We start from the raw sequence: 20,707 nt of genomic DNA on the forward strand, positions 1-20,707 counted from the left end.
AAACCGACGGAGTGATGCGATGCTCTAGTATTGCCTCATGCCCGTGTCGCCCGCGGCACGCCGGCCTCCTCCACCAGCACGTCTGCCGCATCGAGAATCTCCTCCTGCTCCACCTGCTCTGCCTCCCCGCTCTGCGCGGCCTGCATCGCCTGCAGTTCCCGCAGCATGCTCTCCACATCCATGTTGAGCTCCGCCAGCTCGTCTGCCTCGGCCTGCGGGTGCCAGACGGCGCCGCCGAGGGCCTCCTCGAGCCACTCAATGGCACCCAGGTCGCAGACGAGCTTTCGCCGCCGCAGCACCTCGTACGCGTGCAGCTCGCCGGGCTTCTTGACCTCCTTGGGCTTGGCCGCCGCCTGCTCGGCGCCCAGCTCGTGCAGCTCGATGAGCTCCGTGCGCGGGATGTTGTTCACCGCCGCGACGAAGTTGGCCAGCTCCTTGGCGTGGCCGCGCACCTGCGCCGGCGTGTACTGCGGCTCGGACGCCGACGGGCGTGCAACGCGGCCGGTGCTCTGCGGGTTGCGCGGCGCCGTGAGGAACAGCGCATCATCCCAGCCCTTGGAGCCGAGCATGCGGCGCAGCTCGCCCGTCACGCGCGGCGGCGCATCCCACGTGAAGTTGGGCACGATGACGAGGTCGCCGGCGCGCCACCGGGCGCTGAGTGCCGAGCGCAGGGCCAGCTCGCGCACGCGGCGCGGCAGCTTCGTCGACATGTCGCGCGGCCGCGGGCCGTGGATGACACCACCTCCACGCAGCAGCGGGTTGTTGCGGCGACCCAGACGCGCCTGACCGGAGCCCTTCTGCGGGCGGATCTTGGCGCCGCCGAAGTTGACCTCGCCGCGCGTCTTGGTGTTGGCCGTGCCAGAGCGCTGTGCGTCGAGGTAGTACACGACGGCGCTGTGCAGCACGTCGCGCCGCGGCTCGATGCCAAAGACGTGCGAGGAGAGCGGCACGAAGTGCTTGCGCCATCCTTTCGTCATGGGGTGCAGTGCGGACAGCTTCAGGTGCACGAGGCTCCCTGGTGCGGCAACAGGAGCTGCGCGCAGGCGGGCGTGTCAGCGGCAGGCGGACTCGAGCGAGAGTTGAAGACCGCATCTTCTGGTCGAGCACGGCGCCAAATACATCGCTTTGCGAGCGCACTACAGCGGCCTCAGAATCTGCATGACGGCAGCAAGCCTAGGGCCACCTAGCTCAAGAGCATGCGGGCACGAAAGGTGCCCAATCCTAGTGCCTTCTCGAACCTCGCCCTTCCCGCAGAAGCAGCGCTCTCACTCACCGCTAGCTTTCGGTAGCGACTGCATCAGCACATGTTCTGCCTGCGCGGCGGGCGGCGCCAGCGCCTCAGCACCGAGGCCCGGCGGGTCAAGCGGCGCCGAAGTCTGCAGCGAGCGGCGCGCCGGCACCGGCAGCGCAGCGACGCGGCGGCCTGCGCTGGAGCCGGCGACGGCGCGCGGCGCCAGCGTGCGTGCGAGCGGACGCAGGAGCGAGGCCATTGACGAGGCGGAGAGTGAGTGGAGTGTGAGGTGGGAAGGCAGACACGCGGCGAGAAGGCAGCGGCGAGGTCGCGCGAGTCGTGAGAAGTCGGCGGCGCTGCTTATGTCAGCACGCTGCGCGCCCCGAGCTGCCTCAGCGTCTGCTGCGCCCTCCGCTCCACCATGCGACCTGCCACCACGCCCCACCCGCACTGCTCCCGACCATGGCTGACTCGTACATGTGCGCCTTTCGCTCAGTCACCTCGCATCGGCCGCTGCTGACCGCGCTCCTGCAGGCCCGGCGCCAAGCCCGGCTTCCTCAACGCGCGCAGTGCCGCCGCCGCGCCGCCGCCGCCGCAGCGCAACTTCCTCGCCCGCTTCTGGGCACGCGAGATCATGGCGCCCGAGAAGCAGGCCGGCAACCTCGCCGTCGCCTGGGGCGTCGGCATCTTCGTCGGCGGCATCGCCCTCATGCGCACCGTCGGCGAGAGCCTGCTCGTGCCGCAGTTCTAAGTGGGGGAGGGCAGCAGGAGGGAAGGAGAAGGGAAAGAGGGGAAGAGGGATGTAGGGATGCTTGGGTGAGATGATGGGGAGCACGAATGTATCAACATCACGCCAGAACGCTGTGCGGGGTGTGAGTCGAAGGCAAGAAGTCGGCGCGGGTGCAGGTGAGATGAGAGGCGGTTGCAGGAGAGATGCAGGCGCGGACACGAGACGTCGTGGTGAGAGCCCGGTCGCGCTCTGACCGGCGAATGCGAAGCTGATCAGAGAGGATCGAGTGAACGCGCTGGGCTGATACGTGTATAGCGAGCTTGTTCCTCGACGACCAGATCAGCTGCACATGTGTTGGCAGAGCAGCAGATCAAGGCCTGCGCACCCGCCGCGGGGCCACGAGCTGCTTGGTGCTGCCTGCCGTTTCGCTGCGCTCTCCCTCGCAGCCACACTTGCGCAGGCATGCTCTCTATGTTATAGATGACATTGCAACAGCTCCCGTCGAAGTCGCCGCTCGCTGAGGCTGGCCCCGAGCTTCAATCGCCGGCACCGCGCGTCAGACGAGCGCACGCCCCTGCGCTTCGGGGCTCATGCCTGCTTCCGGTTCGCGGCGAGGTACTCTCTCCGCTTGATGTCCATCGCCTCCTCTGATGTGCTGAGAGGCGTATGAGAGTCAGCATGAACAGTCGTCACACGTCGTCTGACCTCATGCTCTGCCCGGCATACGCGCGCTGCGAGAGAGGCGCCGCGAGTACCATCTGCAGCAGCGAAGGCTTGTGCTCTGCCTCGTGACAGCTGGAGCTGCACTAGGTTCTGCAACATCTCCTGAAATGACGCCCCGGCTAGCCCAGCTCGTTCGCGCTCGAGGAGCGAACAAAGGCGTGCGCCGAGCGAGCACAACGGAGCGGCGTCCGGCGCCTTGTCCCGCACAGCAGCGCCTGATTCCTTTGAGCCCAAGAGGCGCCACGCCCCAGCCCCAGACAGCCCCACTCTGTGACTCACTACTGCTTCAGACAGTTCTGCAGCGCCTTGTGCTGGCCACGACATGCCCACGCAATGCTGACGGTGCGTCCCGTGGAGCACTCTGCGAACTCTGCGCGCAGCAGCAGCGGGCACAACGAGCCGAGAGCGGCAGTCAGCATGCGCCTGACTTCAGTCCTGGGGCTGTCTTCGGCACACACGCACCTCGCACAAGGGCATCGCACTTCTTGAGTGCCTCGGCCTTGGTCTCCTTGAGCAGAGCCTCGGACTCGCGGTTCGACAGCGCCGAGGAAGAGGACATGGCGGGCGCGGCGGCTGCGGTGGGCGGTGAAAGTGGTCTGAGACGAGAACAAGGGCGTCTCTCAGGAGATGCGAGCGCGCTGTGCGACAAGAGGAAGGCGCGCTGCGGATAGATGGAGTGGAGGAAGGGCGGCAAGAAGCAGCGGGGGGGGGGGGGGCATGCTGCTTTTGGTCAGCGCAGCCGGGGCGGGCCGCGACGCACGGCCGAGTCCCGAGGCGGCTGGGTGCGCCTGCCCTATGCGCCGCCGTTATGCTCGCCGTGCCTCCTGCCACCACATCAAGGACAATGGACCGAGAACAAGAGCACAGGCGACAAGAGGGATGCGCGGATGCGCCGTTCGGCGTCACCGACGCAATCAAGCGGGAGGACAAGGCAGGCGGCTGAGTGCGGCGCACTCCTCGACAACGCGCCGCGCGTCCATCCCTTGTCCTCGCAGGCGCCTCAGGGGCTCCCTTGTCCTCGTCTGCTGCGGCGCACCCCAGGACAGGGGAACATTGCAGCGGATGCAGCATGCGCCTTCGCCTCGCCTTTGTGCTCCAGCGCTGCGCTGCCTCACAAGGCCCCGCCGGCTGCGGCGCCCGCTGCGTCCCTTGTGCGTCGTGCGGCGTCCGCTTGTCCTCGAGCGTCGAGGAATCTTCTCTGCGCAGCAGCTGCCCATCGCTGCCTGATCCACATAAAGAGCAGCATGGTGCGCATCAAGCCCTCTTCGCCGCATCGCCTCACCCATCCCTCACTCATCGCCATGCCGCCGCTCGTCTCTGCGCCCCTGCCCTCGAAGCAGTCGACCGGCTGGACGCCGCCGCCGCCGTCGTTCCACTCGCCGCAGCGCATCATCCGCACGCTGGCACCCAGCACGCCGACGCCGCCGCCGCGCTCCAAGTTCAGCTGGAGCACCGCCAGCGCCGCCACGCCCGACCGCATCGCCGACCTCGATGCCTTTACCGCCAGTGCGTTCAGCTCGCCGCACTCGAGCCCGCGCCAGCGCGCTCGCCCGTCAGAGGAGGCCTCGTTCCGCGGCTGGAGCTTCGATGCGCCACGATCGCTGACGCCAGAAACGTGAGTGCTGCATTGAGTAGCGGCACATGCTGCATCGCTCACACTTGCCTTCATAGCCTCTCGCCCGGCCGCGACGCAGCCATCTCGCCCAAGACCATGGTCCCTCCGTCGTCGAGCAACGCCAGCCACCTCGCCGGCTCGCCGCTGAGCGTCGTGCCGACGAGCCGCAGCGTCTTCGTCGACTCGGACTCGGAGACCGAGGAGCTGGCTGCAACACACGAGTCGCCCCTGGCCAAGCTGCGTGCCGCTCGTGGCTTCTTCCGCTCGCCCACCAGCAGCGCCGCCGCCTCGCCGAGCTCGCGGCGCACCAGCCGTCTGCGTACCACGAGCGAGGATGGCTACCGACCCGAGGGCCGCCTCAGCTCTCCACTTGGCTCGCGCTTCGGCATCTCCGGTCATGCGCGCGGCGGCTCGTCTGGCTCCTCGTTCTACTCGACGTCGTCGTCGGTCGAGAGCTCCCTCTACCACGGCCTTCGCGGCACCAAGCCTGCAGCGCCGCCGCTCCCTGCTGTCTCGAGGCCCGACGTGCGGATGACAGGCCAGGCTGTCGGCGCTCTGGGCCTCGGCGCTCCGATCAGCCTCGACTCCGAAGGCCGCCGCCAGTTCTCCGGCGCGCAAGTCGTCCGCCGGCCCGCCGACGCCTTCTCATCGCGCGGCGGCCCAGCGTACAACATGGCGCCGGTGCCGCCAAGTAAGACTCCTGTACCTCAATCACTGTACACCTCGTCCGTCGCTGTCGCCGTCTCGCCTCGCAGCATCAACGCTGGGCCCTTCTCGGATCTGCTCGACGCTCCCGATGAGGTGCGGCAGATGCAGCAGGCCGGCAGCACTGCTTTGCCACACAAGCCGCATCCTCTCGCCGGCCGTGCAACTGTCGGCGTGGAGGCTCCTCGCAGGCCGCAGCTGCCGGGCCCTCTTCGGCTCGCCTTCGATCCGCGCCGTAGGCCACGAGCCCACCTCAACGCAACCGCCTCCGCCACGTCAGTCGCATCAGCCACGCAGCCACCGACGGCCACCTCGCCGGTACTCTCGCGCTGTCCATCGCGCATGATGCCTCTCCACCGCCGTCTGATGCCCTCGGCCGTGACGAAGGCGTCGCCACCGAGCCGCCCGCGCCGACCCTCGGAGGCCGACAAGCTTGCGCAGGCCAACAAGACCGGTCCGGCACTGCGTCGCCCGATGCGCGGCCCACTGCCGCCGCTGCCAGCTGCGAAGCCGCAGCCTACCGTGCCGCTGCCGTCGGTGCCGTCGCCGGAGCACTCGCCGTCTGCAGAGGCCGCCGACGCACCGCTGCTCGCCCAGCCTGCTCAGCTGCACCGCAAGCCGTCCAAGACGCGTGCCATGCTGCAGGCGTTCAGCAGTCGCAACCGCTCGCACCAGCGTCCGGTGGAGCCGCAGGAGGAGCTCGAGACCCACCCGACGCCGCCGCCGACGTCCTTCACGCCTGCGCACACGCCGAGTGCCTCGCGCGAGCTCAAGCCGCTCCTGCTCGCCATCCACGCCAGCCCATCGGGCGCCAGCAAGACGTCCGCACTCAAGCCGAGCGCTTCGCACCTTGCACCGCCGACGCTTCGCGCCCGGCGTTTCAGCCGCAACACGGCTGGATCGTACGGCTCGCTCTCGTCGCGCTACGACACCGATGCATCGCAGAACGCCTCGCCCGGCCTCTCGTCGTCGGAGGACTCGGGCGACGAGAGCGAGGCCAGCCTGAGCCTCGCCAGCCAGAACTTCCACGCCGCCAATCCGTTCGACCTCTCGCCGCTCATCATCGAGGACTCCGCCCTCGAGCCCGGCTCGCCGCTGCCGACGATCGAGACGGACGACTCGCTGGTGCACCGCGTCTCGGGCGGCCTGCGCGGCTCCAAGGATGCGCTGCTCTTCGACGTCGCGAGCCCTACAAGCCCGCGTCCGGCAGGCACACCGGCTCGCGCCGGCTTCCTAGCTTCGCTCAGTCCCGATCATCGCGCGCACTACCTCGCTCGGCACGCCGCTGCAGGCGCCGGACGCACGCACCGCCATGCGCCGTCGAGCGTCAGCGAGTCGAGCTGCGCAAGCAGCCTGGAGCACAGCTTCCTGCACCGCGAGGACTTGCTCGACGACGACGCCTCGACGCAGAGCCGCGCCTCGACGCCCGAGCTCGTCGCTTCGCATCGCCCGAGCATGCACCTCACCACGCCCACGCCCGCCACCGTCGCCAAGGGCTTCGGCGCCGCGCAGGCCGAGCACAAGTTGGGCCGCGAGTTCGACGAGGCGCTCAGCCGCTGGGCTCGCGCCGTCCCGACTGCTGCCTGCCCCTAGACTCTCACCTGCAGTTACTTCTCCGTCGCGTCACGCCTAATACGACTGTCACCCTCTGCGCTTTTCGGACTGATCTCGTTTCGTGAATGTTGCCGAGCCGCGCACGCGCTCTGTATGTGGCGGGGCGGCCCGCATTATGTACACTGACGGGTCTGATGTAGAGTAGCAGGTCGTGAGGGATGAGTAGGATGGGCGACGGCGCAGCGCCGCGAACGGCTGTGTCGTCTGATGTTTTCTGGTGCTCATGCTGCCGCTGGCGCGCTCGTCTGCGCCCATGGGTTGACGGCGAAGACCTTGAGCACGGGCGGCGAGCGCGTGATGTCCGCGGTGATGATGACGGGTAGCGTCTGCGTGGGAGAGAGTGTGAGCTATGGACTGAAAGGAGAGCGGCCCGGCCGAACTCACGGCAAGCGCCTTGACGGTCATGATGTGGTGGCCGGCCGCCGTGCGCGTCGTGTTGTCGAAGGTCAGCGGCTGGCGCTGGAACGAGCGGCTCCGCTGCACGCTGTCCTTGGCGTCCTCGCCGCTGAACACCTTGCGCTTGGCCTCGGCGAGCGCCTCGTCGTCGTCATCGTCGAAGAGCGCCGCCTCGTCGGTGTGGCTCTGCGACGTCATCTCCATGGCGTGCGCCTGCGCGTGGCGGCGCAGGTTCTGCACGTGCGTGTCGTCGCCCGTCTCGGCGAGGAAGGAGAGCACGTCGACGTCCGGCTTCCAGTACAGCGCGAGGCTGTTGCTGTGCTCGTCGTACTGGTGGTGCTCGAGCGGGATCGCATCGGTGTGCACGCGCTTCTCGAGGCCGAACTCGGGGATGGCAACGTCGAACGCGGCGTCGAGCACGCCGATGACGGTCGCCTGGCGCACGACGGGCCCGTAGCGCATGGTGAGGTCGTGGATGAGCAGGCAGAGGAAGAGGTGCGCCGACTGCTCCTGCGCCAGCTTGGCGGCGTCGCGCTTGACGTTGCACTGCTGCGCGATCTTGGCCATGCCCTCGCGGTCGACGGGGAACTTGTCGTGCCCCTGCAGCACGGCGTCGAGCTGCCGGTGCACCATCACGTCGGCGTAGCGGCGGATCGGGCTCGTGAAGTGCGTGTACAGCGGCACGTTGAGCGCGTAGTGGGCGTACTTCGAGATGTCGACCATGCCCGTGCAGAAGTACTGAGGTGCATAGAGATCAGCGATCGCTCTCTGCATATATGCCCGCACGTCTGCTCACCTTAGCACGCATCATCGACTTGGTCGCGAGCGTCTCGAGCGCCGTCCGCTTCGCGATGTCCGTGATGCCCTGCAGCGAGGCAAACAGCGCGCCCGACGAGCTGATGTCGACGTCGAAGCCCATCTGCGCGGCGCGTGCCTTGAAGCCGGAGAGGCGACGGTCGAGCGGCCGCTCGTGGCGGCGCAGCAGCGCCACGTCGGGCAGCCCGGCGGCGATCTTCTGCGAGACGGCGACGTTGGCGGCCAGCATGAACTCCTCTACAAGCCTGTTGGCCTCCTTGGTCTGGTACGGCACGGCGTCGGTGGGCAGGCCCGCCTCGTCGAGGCTGAAGCTGAGCTTGACGTTGTCGATGCGCAGCGCACCAGCCTCGAAGCGGCGCGCACGCATCTTGACGGCGAGGTTGTGCAGCGTCATGATGTCGGCCGCCACCTCCTCCGCCGAGTGGCCCGAGACCTTGGACGCGTCGACGGCACTGTCCCCGTCGATGATCTTCTGCGCGTCCGAGTAGGCGAGCTTGGCGCACGACTTGATGATCGTGCGGCCGAACCACGTGCCGATGATGCGCGCGTCCTTGTTCATCGTGAAGACGGCACTGTAGCACAGGCGCTCGACGTTGGGCACCAGCGAGCACAGCTCCTCGCTGAGCGTCGGCGGCAGCATGGGCACGGCGCGCTGCACGAGGTAGACGGAGGTGGCCCGCTTGCGCGCGTCGCGGTCGAGCGCCGAGCCCATCTTGACAAAGTGCGACACGTCGGCGATGTGCACGCCGACCTCGATTAGGCCGCCGTCGAGCGGCGTGACGCTGAGTGCGTCGTCCAGGTCCTTGGCCGTCGGCGGGTCGATGCTGAAGACGCGCGTGCTGCGGAAGTCGCGGCGCGTCTCGTACTCGCGCTCCGGGATTGACCATGGCAGCGGCGGCAGGCACTTAAGCGCGTTCTCGCCAAACTCCTCCGTCGCCGAGCTGAGGCAGTCCTTGAGCAGCGCCTGCGTCTCGGCCTCGGTGTTGCCAATGACGCCGAGCTCCTCGACGAGCGTGCCGAAGGGGTGCAGCGAGGTGATGGGCCAGCGCTTGATGCAGGCGACGAAGAGGCGGTTGTTGTAGCTCTCCTGCCCGCCCTCGGCCCAGAAGTCTGCCGGCGCCTGGTCTGCCGGGATGGCGATGAGCGGCACGCGCTTGTCGGTCGGACGGAACCAGACGATCTTCGGCCGCGCCTGCTGCTCCTGGCCCTGCGTGCCGTCGCCGCCCTCGCGCAGCGCCCGCTCGGCTTGCTGCTTTTCCTTGGTGGCGGCGCTGGACGGGCGCAGCAGGCCGAGCGTGCCGCTGAAGAGCTGTCCGGGCGTGCGCTCGACGATGGCGACGATGTGGCCGGCGAGGGCCGGCGGAGCAGCCTCATTCTCCTCTTCATCGTCGATGAGCTTGAGCTGTGCGCCCTCGACCTCGAGGTCGTCGCGAGCCTTGTCGGGCTTGCGCGCGGCGATGCCGCCCTGCTCCTCCTTGCGCTTCTTCTTGTCCTCCTTCTCCTTCTTGATCGACCAGACGTCGTTCGGGTCGAGCAGCTCGACAGCCACAAGGTCGCCCTCGAGCGCACGGTTGCGGTCCTTGGAGCCGGAGATGAAGATGTCCGAGTCGAGCACCTCGGTGGCGACGTAGGCGTCGGAACGGTTGCGCTTGTTGACGCGCAGCATGCCCACGACGAGCTTGCCGGCCGCGAGCAGCGGCGGCAGCGACGCCTGCGGAAGGTACGAGCCGAAGAGGGCCTTGCGCTGGTTGGCGCCGCCGCCCTGCTGCTGCTGGCCCTGCTGGTAGCCAAATTGCCCCGGGTAGGCACCCTGGCCGCCCATGGCAGGGTTAAAGCCGCCGCTGAACGACGGCGTGCGGCCGTGGGTGCCGCCCGGTGCGCCCGACTGGGCACGGAACTGGTGCAGCGTGGCAAGCTGTGCCTGAGCAGAGGCGAGGTCGGTCACCTGTCCAGCGCCGGGTGCCGGGCCGTTGATGCGCCAGTTGTTGCTGCCGGTGCGAGCGTGGCCACCGCGGCCGCCACCGCCACCGCCGCCCTGGCCACCGAAGCCGTCAGCCAGATCGGTGAGGCCGCCCATGCCAAACATGCCGAGGTTCAGCAGGCCACCGCCGGCCATAAGGTACTCGGGCGACAGCGCCGACGAGAGCTGCACGGACGGGTGGCTGAAGTGGCCGACCTGAGGCGCCTGCTGCTGCGGCTGCGATGCTTGCGACAAGAGCTGCTGCTGTTGCTGCATGAGCTGTTGCTGCTGCTGCTGCGAGTACTGCGGCGCCTGCGGCTGCGGCGGGAAGGAGAAGTCGAGGTTCGTCTGCATCGTCGGCCCGCTGCTCTGTTCCGCGGCAGCCTGGGCAGCCTGCTGAGCCTGTGCGTTCTTGTTGATGACGTTGACCGAGTGGCGGCGACCGTGGCCGCGCGGCACGCCGCCCGCCTGAGACGACTGCGCCGACTGCTGCGACTGGTTGCTGCCGAGACCGGAGAGGCCGCCCAGGCTGCCGTTGTTGCTGCCGAAGCTGCCCATGCCGCCGAGCGAGAAGCTGCCCATCGGGCCAGACTGCGGCGCGTGGCTCTGAATGCGACGATGGGCGCCAGCACGAGGCGCAGGTGCCGGCGGCGACTGCGTCATGGCGCTGAGCGCGGCCGACGGGTTGAAGTTGACCTGCTGCTGCAGGAGCGCTTGCTGCTGGAGCTGAAGCATCTCGATCTGCTGCTGCAGTGCGAGTTGCTCGGCATACATGGGGCCCGTGGCGCCGCTGAGCTTGCCAAGGCCGCCGAAGCTCGACGTCTGCATGTGCCCGGCACGGCCGCCGCTGCCGCCGAAGCTGCTCGGCATCTCGCTGCCCGCACGGCGATGAGCGCCGAACTCGCCTTGCTGCTGCGCCTGCTGGCTGAACTGCTGCTGCGCCTGCTGGCTGAACTGCTGCAGCGCCTGCTGAAAGTCCTGCGTGCCGCCAGGGAAGCGTCGCGTCGGGTCAAAGGCGCCCGTGCCCATGTAGTCGGCGACGGACGATGCGCCGTCGTCGGTCATGTCCTCGGTCTCCGCCGACGCGCCGCCAGTGAAGCCCATCTCGGCGAAGCGGCCCTGCAGACTCAGCTGGCGCGCGTGCGAGTGCATGCTGCGGTCGCTGGCGCCGCCTTGCTGCTGGGCGCCATGACGAGCAATGGCGCTCTGGAAGGCTGCGTTGCCAGCGAAGCGAGGTCCGCTCTGACGGGTGGTCGCAGGCGAGGGCGCCTCGACATCCTCGCCGAGCGATGGCAGACCACCGGGCCCGCCAAAGCCACCGCCGCTCGGGTTCCGCTGCAGCTGCGTCGAGAGCTGGGCCTGCAGTGCCTCCTCCTGCCGCGCCAGGCGCGTGCCCATCGAGGCGAGCTCGTCCTGCGCGTCGACCTCGTTTGCCGCGGTCGCAGCAGCTGCTGCCGCGGCGGCCGGCGAGCCAGTGCCCGGCGTCTTCTTGATGTCCTGCACGCCAGAGCCTCATCAGTGGGGGTCGCACAAGGTCAGAGCTTCCACACGCACCTGGATCATCTGCTGCAGGTTGTTCAGGGCAGAGCTGGGCTCAGCGCCGGCGCTCTCGCGAGCTGCCTGGCTCTGCTGGCCTCGGCCGCTCTGCGCCGCACCTCTGCCGCCGCGCGAGGCCGAGCCGCCGCGGTTGCCGCCGCGTCCACGTCCGCCTCGCGAGCCACCTGCGCCGCCAGAGCCGCCCTCGGCGCGGTTCATCGCTGCGCCACCGGCAGCGGGAGCACCGCCGGCGGCGGGCGAGGTGGTGCGGCGCTCGCCGGCAGGTGCGTCGGTTGCTGCTGCTGCGCTCGCACGTCCACCGTTCTGGCCGCCCCGGCCTCTGCCGCCACGGCCACCGGATCCGCCGCCGCCGCGTCCGCCACCACCGCCGCCAGCTTGGGCATCGCCCGAGGCGCGGCGCTCGCCCTTGGGCTTGGGCGCGTTCTCGACCATGTCAGGCGAAGCTATGCGCCAGTGCCGCTCGTGCTGTCGGCGAGAGGAGTCGTACTGAGGCGAAGCCGCTGCGCTCGTGGCGTGGGAGTGGAGTAAGGAAGTGTTGCACTCGGGCGCGCGCCGCAGGTGACTGGGAGCGCGGCAGGGAGAGAGTGGGCGGAAAGGAACGTCGTCTCGAGGGCGGTGGCAAGGCTCGAGGTGGGCGAAAGGAGAGTAGGGTGCTTGAGTCGTCGTGGAGCAGAGGGAGGCGTTGACCCTCGCCTCGGTGATGGGCACGGCGAGGCGGGGAGCTCATGCCAGCTGACGGCAGCGCGCGCGGCGGCGGCGCCCTTGAAAGTTGCCTGCTGCTCCGCTGGCGCAGCGCCGCGGCGCCTTCGCCGGCCGGCCGCGGCTGTGCCACGCGTCGGCGTTGCGCTGCCAGCGAGCTCGTCTCTCCGCACCGCCGCAAGGTACAGATCTGGCACTGAAGAGCGGGCTGCACTCTAAGCGAGGCCGAGCTGCTGCCTCGATCGTCCCTTTGCCGCAGCAGGTGCAGAAGCCTTCCCGGCGCCTGCTCGAGTGAGACCGCATTGCGTGAGCTCGTCTGCGCGTCGGCTCGCCTTGGGTGGCCGGTGCGCAGCGCAGCGGAGTCTGAGAAGCACAAGGGCGCCGCCCGCATGCGAGGCCGAGGGGAGGCGAAGGCGGCCTCTCCTCTCGTGCCCACGAACCCCATGCCCCTTGCGCGCCGCACGCGTCTCGCGAGACCAACTCGCGGCTGCTTAGTCAGCACGCACGGCTTCTTCTCGAGCAGCCCTCCTCGCCCACTCCTCCTGACAGGAGGCCACAGAAGCACTCGGCTGGGTCGTAGTTCTGACAGGTGCCATGCGAGCGCAATCGGGAGGGGTCTGGCTTCGCTCGAGCACCTGGCCGTCCGGCGTGAGGGCGCGGCAAGACGCCGAGAAGCCTCGCGCTGCACCTGAGCCTCCTTCTTCTCGCCCCTGCTCTTCAGCAGCTCTCTGACAGATATCGCGAAGTCTTGAGAGGCCTCTTTTGCCCTCAGAATGCTGCTCTAGACCATACGGTCATAATACTGGCTAGCTTGGAGCTATGCGATGCCTGCATCGTGTTGCTGAGTGACCGGTGTCAACAACGTCTGTTGTCTCTGTGCCTGCCGCTTCTTTGCGCATGCGAGGCGAGGGCGTCGCAGCCCATCGTCTCTGGGCTCGCTCTCCTCCCTGCGCTGTGAACAGATGCTCGTGAACCTCGACACCGCAGCGGTACGAGAGCAGGCAGCAGGGTCCAGGCAAGCACCGCATGCGTTCTCGCCGGCCGCAGCGCATCTCGGTGCGCAGGTCTCGTGAGCATGCCCCGACCCCGCGCCGCCGCCGGAGCGCGAGGAGAAAAGCAAACGCCACAGCTCATGCCTGGCGCTGGTCCATCTTGGTCTGCTGGCAGGCAGAAGCCTCGCTCGAGCCGGCTCGGGCGGTCGAGAGCTGTCCGCAGCAGCGAGGGCGAGCGGCGTTGGCGCGCACGGCGCGGGCCGGAGCGAGCCGGGCAGGCGCGGAAGCGCTCGGCGGCTGCCTGCTGTCGACGACCCTTGGGCGGCGTGCGTGCTCCGCTGCGCTGTGGCGAGAAGGCTGCCGGCTGAAGGGCTCGGCGCCCGGCGGCGACAGGTGCAGCGGCACGCCAGCAGCGAGCATCGCGGCGTGTGCTGGCAGACGTTCTCGGCGCTGCGCCCGCTGCTCCTGTGCCTGGCCCAGCCCGGCGCCGTCCGCGCGGCGCGCGGCAGCACGAGCAGCCGCAGAGCGGCAGGTGCAGGCAGGCGGCCGGTGCACGGCGCCGCGGCGGGCAGGCAAACTTCTGCTGGCGCTGCAGCCGGAATTCAGCGCCCTGCGCGCCCTCGGCTCGGGCCGCTCATGAGGCGCCGCGCCGCTGCGCCTGCTTCTTCTCCAACCACCACCGTCACCCTTCCCGCCTCTCCCCCCACCACTCATCCTCCAAAATGTGAGTTGCCCTTCGAGGTGTGCCCAGTGCTGTGGTGCAGAGGGCAAGCATGGCAGCAGCAGCGCGCGCGCGCGCACCTGCGCCGCGCGCTTCTTCGCGAAGCTCGCAGCCTTATCGCGGGTGCGAAGACGTGCGCTCCGTGCGCTGTCTTTTGCCTGTTGAGCTCGGGTTGCTTGATGCACACGCTTGTGGGCTCTCGAGCGGTGCTTTCGATGCTGCATTCGTGCTCTGCAGCCATCGCTTGCCGCTGGGCAGCGAAAGCACGGCCCTTGCACTGCAGAGCCGCCAGCCTGCTTCTCCTGCTTCGCCCGCTCCTGAACATGCCGCTGACGCCCTTTTCCTTCTTCTCCAGGGGCACCGTCGTGCGTACACAGCCGCTGCAAATTTTGCGCGCTCCGAGACAAGCTGCTGACCCGCGCGCGCTCTCCTCTGCAGGCTGATCCCGCCAAGCAGGGCACGAAGTCGCTGAGCGGCTTCGCCACTGACTTCCGTGAGTCGCGCGCGATAGAGATGCCCTGCGCTGCAATTGCTCACACCTCCTGCGCCAGTCATGGGTGGTGTCTCGGCCGCCGTCTCGAAGACGGCCGCTGCGCCCATCGAGCGTGTCAAGCTGCTCATCCAGAACCAGGACGAGATGATCAAGCAGGGCCGCCTTGCCTCGCCCTACAAGGGCATCGGCGACTGCTTCTCGCGCACGTACCAGCAGGAGGGCCTCGTGTCGCTGTGGCGCGGCAACACGGCCAACGTCATCCGCTACTTCCCCACCCAGGCGCTCAACTTCGCCTTCAAGGACTTCTTCAAGTCCCTGTTCAAGGTGCCCAAGTCGGACCCGTACTGGAAGCAGCTCTCGGCCAACCTCGCGTCCGGTGGTGCCGCCGGTGCCTCGTCGCTCCTCTTCGTCTACTCGCTCGACTACGCCCGTACCCGCCTTGCCAACGACGCCAAGTCGACGGCCAAGGGCGGAGGCGAGCGCCAGTTCAACGGCCTCGTCGACGTGTACCGCAAGACGCTCGCCACTGACGGCATCGCCGGTCTCTACCGTGGCTTCGTTCCCTCGGTCGTCGGCATCGTCGTGTACCGCGGTCTCTACTTCGGCATGTACGACTCGCTCAAGCCCGTGCTCCTCACCGGCTCGCTGCAGGGCAACTTCCTCGCCTCGTTCGCTCTCGGCTGGGCCGTCACGACGGGCTCGGGTCTTGCTTCGTACCCGCTCGACACGATCCGTCGCCGCATGATGATGACGTCGGGCGGCACTGGCCCGCACTACAAGGTGAGTGGCGCGCGATGTAGCACAGCACGCGCTGCACAGCATGCTGACCCCCTCCCGCCTGCAGTCGATGATGCACGCCGGCTCGGAGATCGTCAAGGCCGAGGGTGTCAAGTCGCTCTTCAAGGGTGCCGGCGCCAACATCCTGCGCGGCATTGCCGGTGCCGGTGTGCTCTCCGGCTACGACAAGCTGCAGGAGATCATGCTCGGCAAGGTCTACAAGTAAATGTCTCGCCGAGGCAGGGGAGCGTGCCCACCATGATTGCTCCCTCACACCACACACACCACGACGCTCCTGTCGCACACATCCCACACCGCTGTTCTTCTCTCCAATCAAGAGTATTCGCGACCCACTGAGCGTGCGACGTGAGCTGGACGGCATCGCGAGGCGGCCTGCGCACGGCGGGAGCGGCGGCGATGGCGGCGGCGGCGGCGGCGGGAGCGCGAAAGTAGGCGGCGCCGGGGACTGGCTGGCGGCGCACGTGATCTCGGCCGAGGCGCCACCTGCGCACGGGGCGCCGCGCGGCGAGAGAGCTTGCGTGCTCGCTGCTCGCTGCCAGCCGCTCCGCTTGCGAGAAGCGAAGGCCGCGGCGTCTTCTTGAGGCGCTCTGCCGCGCTGGCAAGCTGCGCTGCGAGGTGCAGCACAGGAGAGGAGCATGCTGGCCAGGCGGTAGAGCAGTGTCCGTTGCGTCTGGCGCTCGAGGCGCCGTGAGTGGTGGAATCTGCGGTGGAGGCATCAGCCGCGCTGCCTTCCTCCTCTCACCACCACCACTACCCGCACCAACCTCACACAACACACACTCAGCAACCATGGGTCCGTCTCTGCTGGCTCGCATGGCGTGTGCTCCGCAGCTGATGCGCTCCTCTGCCTCTGCCTCGTCTGCGCCCTTCGCCGCCCGCCGTCTCGCTCCGCTCGCGCCCGCCCTTGCCCGCAACCTGCACGCCTCGGCCGTGCGCGCAGGCGTGAGTGGCTCAACGTCAAGGGAATGTGCGGGGCAGGCGCTGACGCATGTGTGGCTCGCAGGTCGAAGTTAAGTCTCTCTCGGCCGGCGACGGCAAGACCTACCCCAAGAAGGGTGAGCTGGCATGGCATGCCGTCGCAAGCATGTGGCCGCATGGCTGACATGCTCCTCTCCTGCCAGGCGACAAGGTGACGATGCACTACGTCGGCACGCTGCAGTCCAACGGCTCCAAGTTCGACAGCTCGCGCGACCGCGGGTGAGTAGTGACGCGGTGCTGCCGGTCCGGGCGGCCGGAGCTGTGCGCTCGGCTCGACGTTAGCTCGCCGCTCACGCTGCTCTCGCATCGCAGCTCGCCGTTCGTCACCTCGATCGGCGTTGGCCAGGTCATCAAGGGCTGGGACGAGGGTGGTGCGTCTTTGCTGCTGCGGCAGTCGCTGAGGATGTCGGCTGATTGCTGTCTCAACCACAGTCCCGCAGCTCTCGCTCGGCGAGAAGGCTGTGCTCACCATCACGCCCGACTACGGCTACGGTGCCCGCGGCTTGTGAGTCTACCTGTTGCACTGGGCTACATCTGCTCTCTGCCGCTCTTGCTGATGCATGAACACCTGTCCAGCCCGCCGGTCATCCCCGCCAACAGCACCCTCATCTTCGAGGTCGAGCTGCTCAAGATCAACTAAGCGCCTCGCTCCCTGCTGCGCAGTGTCTATGCATCTTGAAATGCACCTCCTTATGCTCTGCATGCGTCTGCCAGTGTGTCGACAGCTCAGCGCAGCGTGCTTCGCTGTCAGAGCGCACGGCATCGCGGCGGCAGTGTGCGAAGGAAGATTAAGCGTGCCGGGCTCGGTTCTGGCCGCGGATATCGGCAGAGGAGGGCGTGTCGCGCTTCGAGGCCACGCTGCTTACGAACCCAGCACGCTTGGTCTTCCTCTCTGCGCTGGACGACGCTCCTTACCTTGGCTCGTAAACGGATCGTTTGACGGGCGGACGTGAAGGTATGATGATACAGGGCACGACGGGGTGGAGTAGGGCACGGGGGCCAGGCGGCTCGAGCGGCTGCTCCTCTCGAAGGATGAGCAGCGCAGCATCGAGGGCGAGGATGGCTTGGTCTGCTGCACCGAGCGCGCGCACGGCGGGACGGTCGAGAGTGGTGGCTGGCTTGTGACGACGTGACGGGAAAGAGCGTGGGTCTGGGACATGGGTGGGACGAGAGCGGCTGCCGGCTTCTAAGAGCGAGAGAGACTTCGTGCGGTCTCCTACAAGAACCATAGGGCCTGGCAAAAGGTCGGATCACGCTCCAGCGAGCGCATCACGGCCGTGGTGTCGATCTCGGGCAGGGGCGTGCGCTCGCGCGTGGCCGACGAGACGGACGTGGCGACGTCCGAGGCGCCCTCGCCATAGACGCTGCGGGGCAGATGATCAGCAAATGCAGCTTGCACGCACGACGTGGCCGGCTCACAGGCAGCGCGCCTTCTCGGCGAGAATGTCGGCGTACGCGGCGGCGGGCACGAGCGCGACGGAACGGGTGGCGCGCGCGTAGGAGAAGCAGAGCGAGTGGACGACGGTCTGGATGTTGTCCGAGGAGAATCTGATGGGTACGGCGATGGCGCGCGGAGGTCAGAGCGAGATCAAGGGCAAGAGTGAGGGCGAGAGGGGTGGCGCACTTATTCTCGTCGAGGAGGCACACGTAGTGCACGCTGCGCGGAGTACCGACGAGGCTGGCGCAGAAAGACGCATAAGCAGCTGACACTACGGTGACGAGGGCATAGCGACTCACCCTCCGTGCGACTGTCCGTACCAGTCAAACGCAAACGGATGCGTGGCAACCTGGTCGACGACGGTGCCCGACGGCAGCGACGCCGAGCGCTGGTCGTTGTCTTGCGGGTTCTCGGCGAAGAAGCGGATGTGGTGGCGCTTCGAGCAGACGATGTACGTCACCTTGGGCGCGTAGCCTGCCCGGAATGATTGGCATGCCTTTCGAATGGCATGAACTTCCTTCTCTACAGCCGCGGCGTACTGGCCCTGGGAAACGCCGTCGCGGAAGACGAGGAGCACGGGCGGGGGTACGCCGACCCAGCGACGCAGGTGGCCCAGCATCATCTGCTCGAGCTCGATGACAATCTCCTGCGAGCCGCCGCGCGTGTTGCGCTGGGCGCGCAGCTCGGAGCTGTACTTGAAGCGCTGGCCGTCCATCGTCGCCACCGAGGCGGCAATGGAGGGCATGTCGCTGCCGGGGCCGGCGTGCGTGACATCGATGCCGACCATCATTGCCTTAGGGTCGAGGCCGGGCAGGTCCTTGGGGCCGGTGACGATCTGTGCGGAAGCGTCAGCGACTGGGCAAGTCCTCAATTGGCGTGGTGCGCACCTGGTTCGTGCCCTGCAGCTTGATATTGATCTGAACGGACGTCGAGAAGGTCAGCTTGGCACACAGACCCATGCGACGCAAGCACGCACCTTCATAGCGAGGTTACTGCAGTACTGCTCTACGCCGCGCTCCTTGAGGCACTTTGTCGTGTTGGCGACCTGCGACGGCACGGGGCTTGCCAGCTGGACAAAGAGCGGTCAGCTCCGTGTCGAGCTCGTGCGCTACTCAGCGACACACCTGCATCGCACAAGCGCGCTTGATGGCCTCGTAGAGCGACGCGTCGGTGCGATCCATGAAGCAGAGGAAGAACTGCGGCGGCGGCGCCTTGGCTCCGAGCTTCGCCTTTGCCTGGGCAAAGGCCTGCTTACCGGCACCCTCGAGGGTCGTGCGCACACTCTGCGGGTCGGGGTTGCCGGCGATCATCGGCGGCGCATCGTTGACGATGTTCATGCCGAGGCCGCGCAGCGTCTGGATGAGGAACTTGACGAATGGGCCGCAGTCCTGGCGCGTGAAGTTGACGACGCTCCAGCAGATCAGCGGCTTGCAGCTTGCGGAGAAGCGCTGGCCGTTGAGGTTCCACGAACCGTTGTTCGGACTGCAAAGCGGCGTGAGCGTCAAGTGCATGAGGTTGCGCCGCGGCTGACCCACCGGGCAGTCTTGTTGCCGCCGTACGTGACCGTCGGCGCCGGTAGGACGCGGCCCTGCAGCGCCACGGGCTCAGGCGAGACCTCGAGGCCCCACGAGGCGAACTGCGAGAGACGAGGTGAGCGCAGCACTAAGGTTCAGTGCGGTAGCGGTACTCACGCGGCTGTCCTTCTCGTATGCGAGGTCGCGGCGGATGTCGGCGATGCGAGCCGCGCGGTCGGCAGGCTTCTGAGCACTCTCGCGGATCTGGTGCACGGCATCAGCATAGAGCAGGTGAGCCGCGAGCAGCTTTGCTCACCATGTCCTGGATCTGTGTGGGGCTGAGCTTGAGCGGCGGCAGCGGCGTGCCGGGCACGATGATGCAGCACTCGGGCGGCACGAATGAGCCCTGGCCGCCGACGAGCACGCAGGGCAGGTTCGGGTACAAGATTGTGTAGTTGTACTGTGCGTGGAGTGGGGGAGAGGAAGGTGTGAGAAGAGAAGACACGGGCGGGAGGGTGCAACAGGCTGGCGACGTACCTTCGTGCGGTAGACTCCAGCACGCTCATCGTGCTGCCATCGCGCTGCTTGAACGTCGTCTCGGCGGCGCTGCGGGGCGTGAAGCCCTTGAAGATCTCGAGCTTCGTGGCCGGGCGGTGCGTGACGCGGATCTGCACCTTGGCGAGGCGCTTGCGCAGCTCCTGAGCCTGCGGCTGCGTGATGTGAAGCAGACGGTCGCCGCCGCCGTGAGCGCCGCCCTGGAACGCAGGCTGGCCGCCACGGCCGCCACGGAAGCCTCCGCGGTCGCCTCCACGACCGCCACGGAAGCCGCCGCGCGCACCGCCGGGAGCACCGCCGGGCACGCCCAGCACCTTGGCGCACACCGTGAGGAAGTCGCCGCCGCCGAGGCTGAGCAAGGAAGGTCAGTGACAGGCATGAGCTGGCTCAGACGAACAACACACAATGCTGAGAAGGCCACGTCGATGTTGACAACGAGGCCGCCCATCGTGGCGCGCACCGACTGGAAGAAGCCCTTCCACACCTCGCCGCCGCCGGCCATGGGCACAGCGAGCCTGTGAAGCAGCAGTGGATCAGCAGTGATCAGCAAGAGAGTGTCGCACATGACGCACTTGGGGTCGAAGAAGCGGCGGCCTTGCGCGCCGTGCACCTTGAAGATGCGCGTGGGCTCGTGGCGGAAGAGAATTTCGAGGGCTTGCAGCGCCGTCGTCACCTTGTCGGTCGTCGCGGCGCTGGCAGCCATGATGGTGCGGCGGTCGGCGACGCAGAAGTCGGTCAGCACCTCGAGGTCGATCTTGGCCGCCTCGGTGATCGTGACCTGCATGTGACGAGTCAGCACGCGCGATGCAGCAAGCAAAGATCCGAGGCGCTCACCGAGAACTTGCGGCTACGCGCCGGCGGCGCATCGCCAGCGGGCTTAGGCGGCGCCTTCTCTCCCGGACCGAGCTCGTAGACCTTCTCGGGCAGCGCACACTCGAACTTCTGCTTGATGAACGGCAGCTTGGTGGGGCTGTAGCCGTTGCGGCGGCCGTCGAAGGCCATGGCCGCCGCAACCTCGACAGTCAGCACGCCCTCGGTCACGGCTTGCTCGAGACCGGCAGCGAAGACTTGGTGGCAGAGCAGCACGGGAAGAGCCTTGGGTCCGCCGCTGGACTTGGCCTTGCTGTCGAAGAGTCAGTCCTGGCAGAATGCATACTCTGGACCACGACTCA

At 67.8% G+C, this 20,707-nt stretch overlaps 8 protein-coding genes across 8 annotated transcripts; 4 read left to right on the forward strand and 4 right to left on the reverse strand.

Moving 5' to 3' along the window:
- Positions 1-5: 5 nt before the first annotated feature.
- On the reverse strand, positions 6-1,495 carry FA09DRAFT_330089 (ribosomal protein L4). Its single transcript, XM_025742459.1, has 2 exons — positions 1,274-1,495; positions 6-1,033 (listed from the first exon to the last, which is right to left on the reverse strand). The coding sequence occupies exons 1-2, from the start codon at positions 1,488-1,490 to the stop codon at positions 36-38; spliced, it is 1,215 nt and encodes a 404-aa protein (XP_025598203.1). The 5' UTR covers positions 1,491-1,495; the 3' UTR covers positions 6-35.
- A 160-nt stretch (positions 1,496-1,655) lies between these two features.
- FA09DRAFT_32867 (hypothetical protein) lies at positions 1,656-2,124 on the forward strand. The gene is made up of 2 exons (XM_025741867.1): positions 1,656-1,710; positions 1,766-2,124. Exons 1-2 carry the CDS (start codon positions 1,694-1,696, stop codon positions 1,980-1,982), a joined length of 234 nt encoding a protein of 77 aa, XP_025598204.1. The 5' UTR covers positions 1,656-1,693; the 3' UTR covers positions 1,983-2,124.
- A 335-nt stretch (positions 2,125-2,459) lies between these two features.
- On the reverse strand, positions 2,460-3,332 carry FA09DRAFT_330090 (hypothetical protein). Its single transcript, XM_025742460.1, has 3 exons — positions 3,147-3,332; positions 2,964-3,054; positions 2,460-2,616 (listed from the first exon to the last, which is right to left on the reverse strand). Exons 1-3 carry the CDS (start codon positions 3,241-3,243, stop codon positions 2,550-2,552), a joined length of 255 nt encoding a protein of 84 aa, XP_025598205.1. The 5' UTR covers positions 3,244-3,332; the 3' UTR covers positions 2,460-2,549.
- Positions 3,333-3,519: 187 nt separating this feature from the next.
- Positions 3,520-6,645, forward strand: FA09DRAFT_33006 (hypothetical protein). The gene is made up of 3 exons (XM_025742444.1): positions 3,520-3,931; positions 4,022-4,299; positions 4,356-6,645. The coding sequence occupies exons 1-3, from the start codon at positions 3,572-3,574 to the stop codon at positions 6,595-6,597; spliced, it is 2,880 nt and encodes a 959-aa protein (XP_025598206.1). The 5' UTR covers positions 3,520-3,571; the 3' UTR covers positions 6,598-6,645.
- Positions 6,646-6,657: 12 nt separating this feature from the next.
- On the reverse strand, positions 6,658-11,993 carry FA09DRAFT_360737 (RNB-domain-containing protein). Its single transcript, XM_025745266.1, has 4 exons — positions 11,345-11,993; positions 7,811-11,287; positions 7,003-7,752; positions 6,658-6,944 (listed from the first exon to the last, which is right to left on the reverse strand). Exons 1-4 carry the CDS (start codon positions 11,777-11,779, stop codon positions 6,840-6,842), a joined length of 4,767 nt encoding a protein of 1,588 aa, XP_025598207.1. The 5' UTR covers positions 11,780-11,993; the 3' UTR covers positions 6,658-6,839.
- A 1,751-nt stretch (positions 11,994-13,744) lies between these two features.
- Positions 13,745-15,379, forward strand: FA09DRAFT_330093 (mitochondrial carrier). Its single transcript, XM_025742461.1, has 5 exons — positions 13,745-13,762; positions 14,115-14,124; positions 14,198-14,252; positions 14,311-15,032; positions 15,097-15,379. Coding segments are annotated over exons 1-5 (948 nt in total). The 5' UTR covers positions 13,745-13,760; the 3' UTR covers positions 15,256-15,379.
- Positions 15,380-15,800: 421 nt separating this feature from the next.
- FA09DRAFT_330095 (hypothetical protein) lies at positions 15,801-16,728 on the forward strand. The gene is made up of 6 exons (XM_025742462.1): positions 15,801-15,992; positions 16,054-16,105; positions 16,172-16,247; positions 16,341-16,399; positions 16,461-16,533; positions 16,605-16,728. The coding sequence occupies exons 1-6, from the start codon at positions 15,840-15,842 to the stop codon at positions 16,666-16,668; spliced, it is 477 nt and encodes a 158-aa protein (XP_025598209.1). The 5' UTR covers positions 15,801-15,839; the 3' UTR covers positions 16,669-16,728.
- Positions 16,729-17,244: 516 nt separating this feature from the next.
- On the reverse strand, positions 17,245-20,654 carry FA09DRAFT_297718 (Piwi-domain-containing protein; the record flags this gene model as incomplete). The annotated part of the gene is made up of 14 exons (XM_025740217.1): positions 17,245-17,392; positions 17,448-17,576; positions 17,653-17,706; positions 17,766-18,301; positions 18,354-18,383; positions 18,443-18,535; positions 18,591-18,948; positions 19,002-19,102; positions 19,158-19,244; positions 19,297-19,440; positions 19,514-19,886; positions 19,940-20,050; positions 20,108-20,313; positions 20,370-20,654. Coding segments are annotated over 14 exons (2,655 nt in total), but the record flags the coding sequence as incomplete, so codon positions are not given.
- Positions 20,655-20,707: the final 53 nt, after the last annotated feature.

Source organism: Tilletiopsis washingtonensis (genome assembly GCF_003144115.1).
Source record: "Tilletiopsis washingtonensis strain MCA 4186 unplaced genomic scaffold FA09scaffold_11, whole genome shotgun sequence".
Lineage (NCBI taxonomy): Eukaryota > Fungi > Basidiomycota > Exobasidiomycetes > Entylomatales > Tilletiopsis > Tilletiopsis washingtonensis.

What these genes read in the sequence shown, in the direction of transcription:
- FA09DRAFT_330095 (XM_025742462.1), top strand. Translation starts at nt 15,840, where the DNA reads ATGGGTCCGTCTCTGCTGGCTCGCATGGCGTGTGCTCCGCAGCTGATG. An exon ending in CAAGGGCTGGGACGAGGGTG is followed by an intron (nt 16,400 to 16,460) that starts GTGCGTCTTTGC and finishes TCTCAACCACAG; the next exon opens with TCCCGCAGCTCTCGCTCGGC. An exon ending in GGCTACGGTGCCCGCGGCTT is followed by an intron (nt 16,534 to 16,604) that starts GTGAGTCTACCT and finishes ACACCTGTCCAG; the next exon opens with CCCGCCGGTCATCCCCGCCA.
- FA09DRAFT_360737 (XM_025745266.1), bottom strand. Translation starts at nt 11,779, where the DNA reads ATGGTCGAGAACGCGCCCAAGCCCAAGGGCGAGCGCCGCGCCTCGGGC. An exon ending in AGTCGATGATGCGTGCTAAG is followed by an intron (nt 7,753 to 7,810) that starts GTGAGCAGACGT and finishes TATGCACCTCAG; the next exon opens with TACTTCTGCACGGGCATGGT. An exon ending in TGACCGTCAAGGCGCTTGCC is followed by an intron (nt 6,945 to 7,002) that starts GTGAGTTCGGCC and finishes TCTCCCACGCAG; the next exon opens with ACGCTACCCGTCATCATCAC.
- FA09DRAFT_330090 (XM_025742460.1), bottom strand. Translation starts at nt 3,243, where the DNA reads ATGTCCTCTTCCTCGGCGCTGTCGAACCGCGAGTCCGAGGCTCTGCTC. An exon ending in GTGCGATGCCCTTGTGCGAG is followed by an intron (nt 3,055 to 3,146) that starts GTGCGTGTGTGC and finishes TGCTGCGCGCAG; the next exon opens with AGTTCGCAGAGTGCTCCACG. An exon ending in CAGAACTGTCTGAAGCAGTA is followed by an intron (nt 2,617 to 2,963) that starts GTGAGTCACAGA and finishes TACGCCTCTCAG; the next exon opens with CACATCAGAGGAGGCGATGG.
- FA09DRAFT_33006 (XM_025742444.1), top strand. Translation starts at nt 3,572, where the DNA reads ATGCGCCGTTCGGCGTCACCGACGCAATCAAGCGGGAGGACAAGGCAG. An exon ending in TCCACATAAAGAGCAGCATG is followed by an intron (nt 3,932 to 4,021) that starts GTGCGCATCAAG and finishes CTGCCCTCGAAG; the next exon opens with CAGTCGACCGGCTGGACGCC. An exon ending in CGATCGCTGACGCCAGAAAC is followed by an intron (nt 4,300 to 4,355) that starts GTGAGTGCTGCA and finishes TTGCCTTCATAG; the next exon opens with CCTCTCGCCCGGCCGCGACG.
- FA09DRAFT_330089 (XM_025742459.1), bottom strand. Translation starts at nt 1,490, where the DNA reads ATGGCCTCGCTCCTGCGTCCGCTCGCACGCACGCTGGCGCCGCGCGCC. An exon ending in GTCGCTACCGAAAGCTAGCG is followed by an intron (nt 1,034 to 1,273) that starts GTGAGTGAGAGC and finishes GCCTGCGCGCAG; the next exon opens with CTCCTGTTGCCGCACCAGGG.
- FA09DRAFT_330093 (XM_025742461.1), top strand. An exon ending in CGGCTTCGCCACTGACTTCC is followed by an intron (nt 14,253 to 14,310) that starts GTGAGTCGCGCG and finishes CTCCTGCGCCAG; the next exon opens with TCATGGGTGGTGTCTCGGCC. An exon ending in GCACTGGCCCGCACTACAAG is followed by an intron (nt 15,033 to 15,096) that starts GTGAGTGGCGCG and finishes TCCCGCCTGCAG; the next exon opens with TCGATGATGCACGCCGGCTC.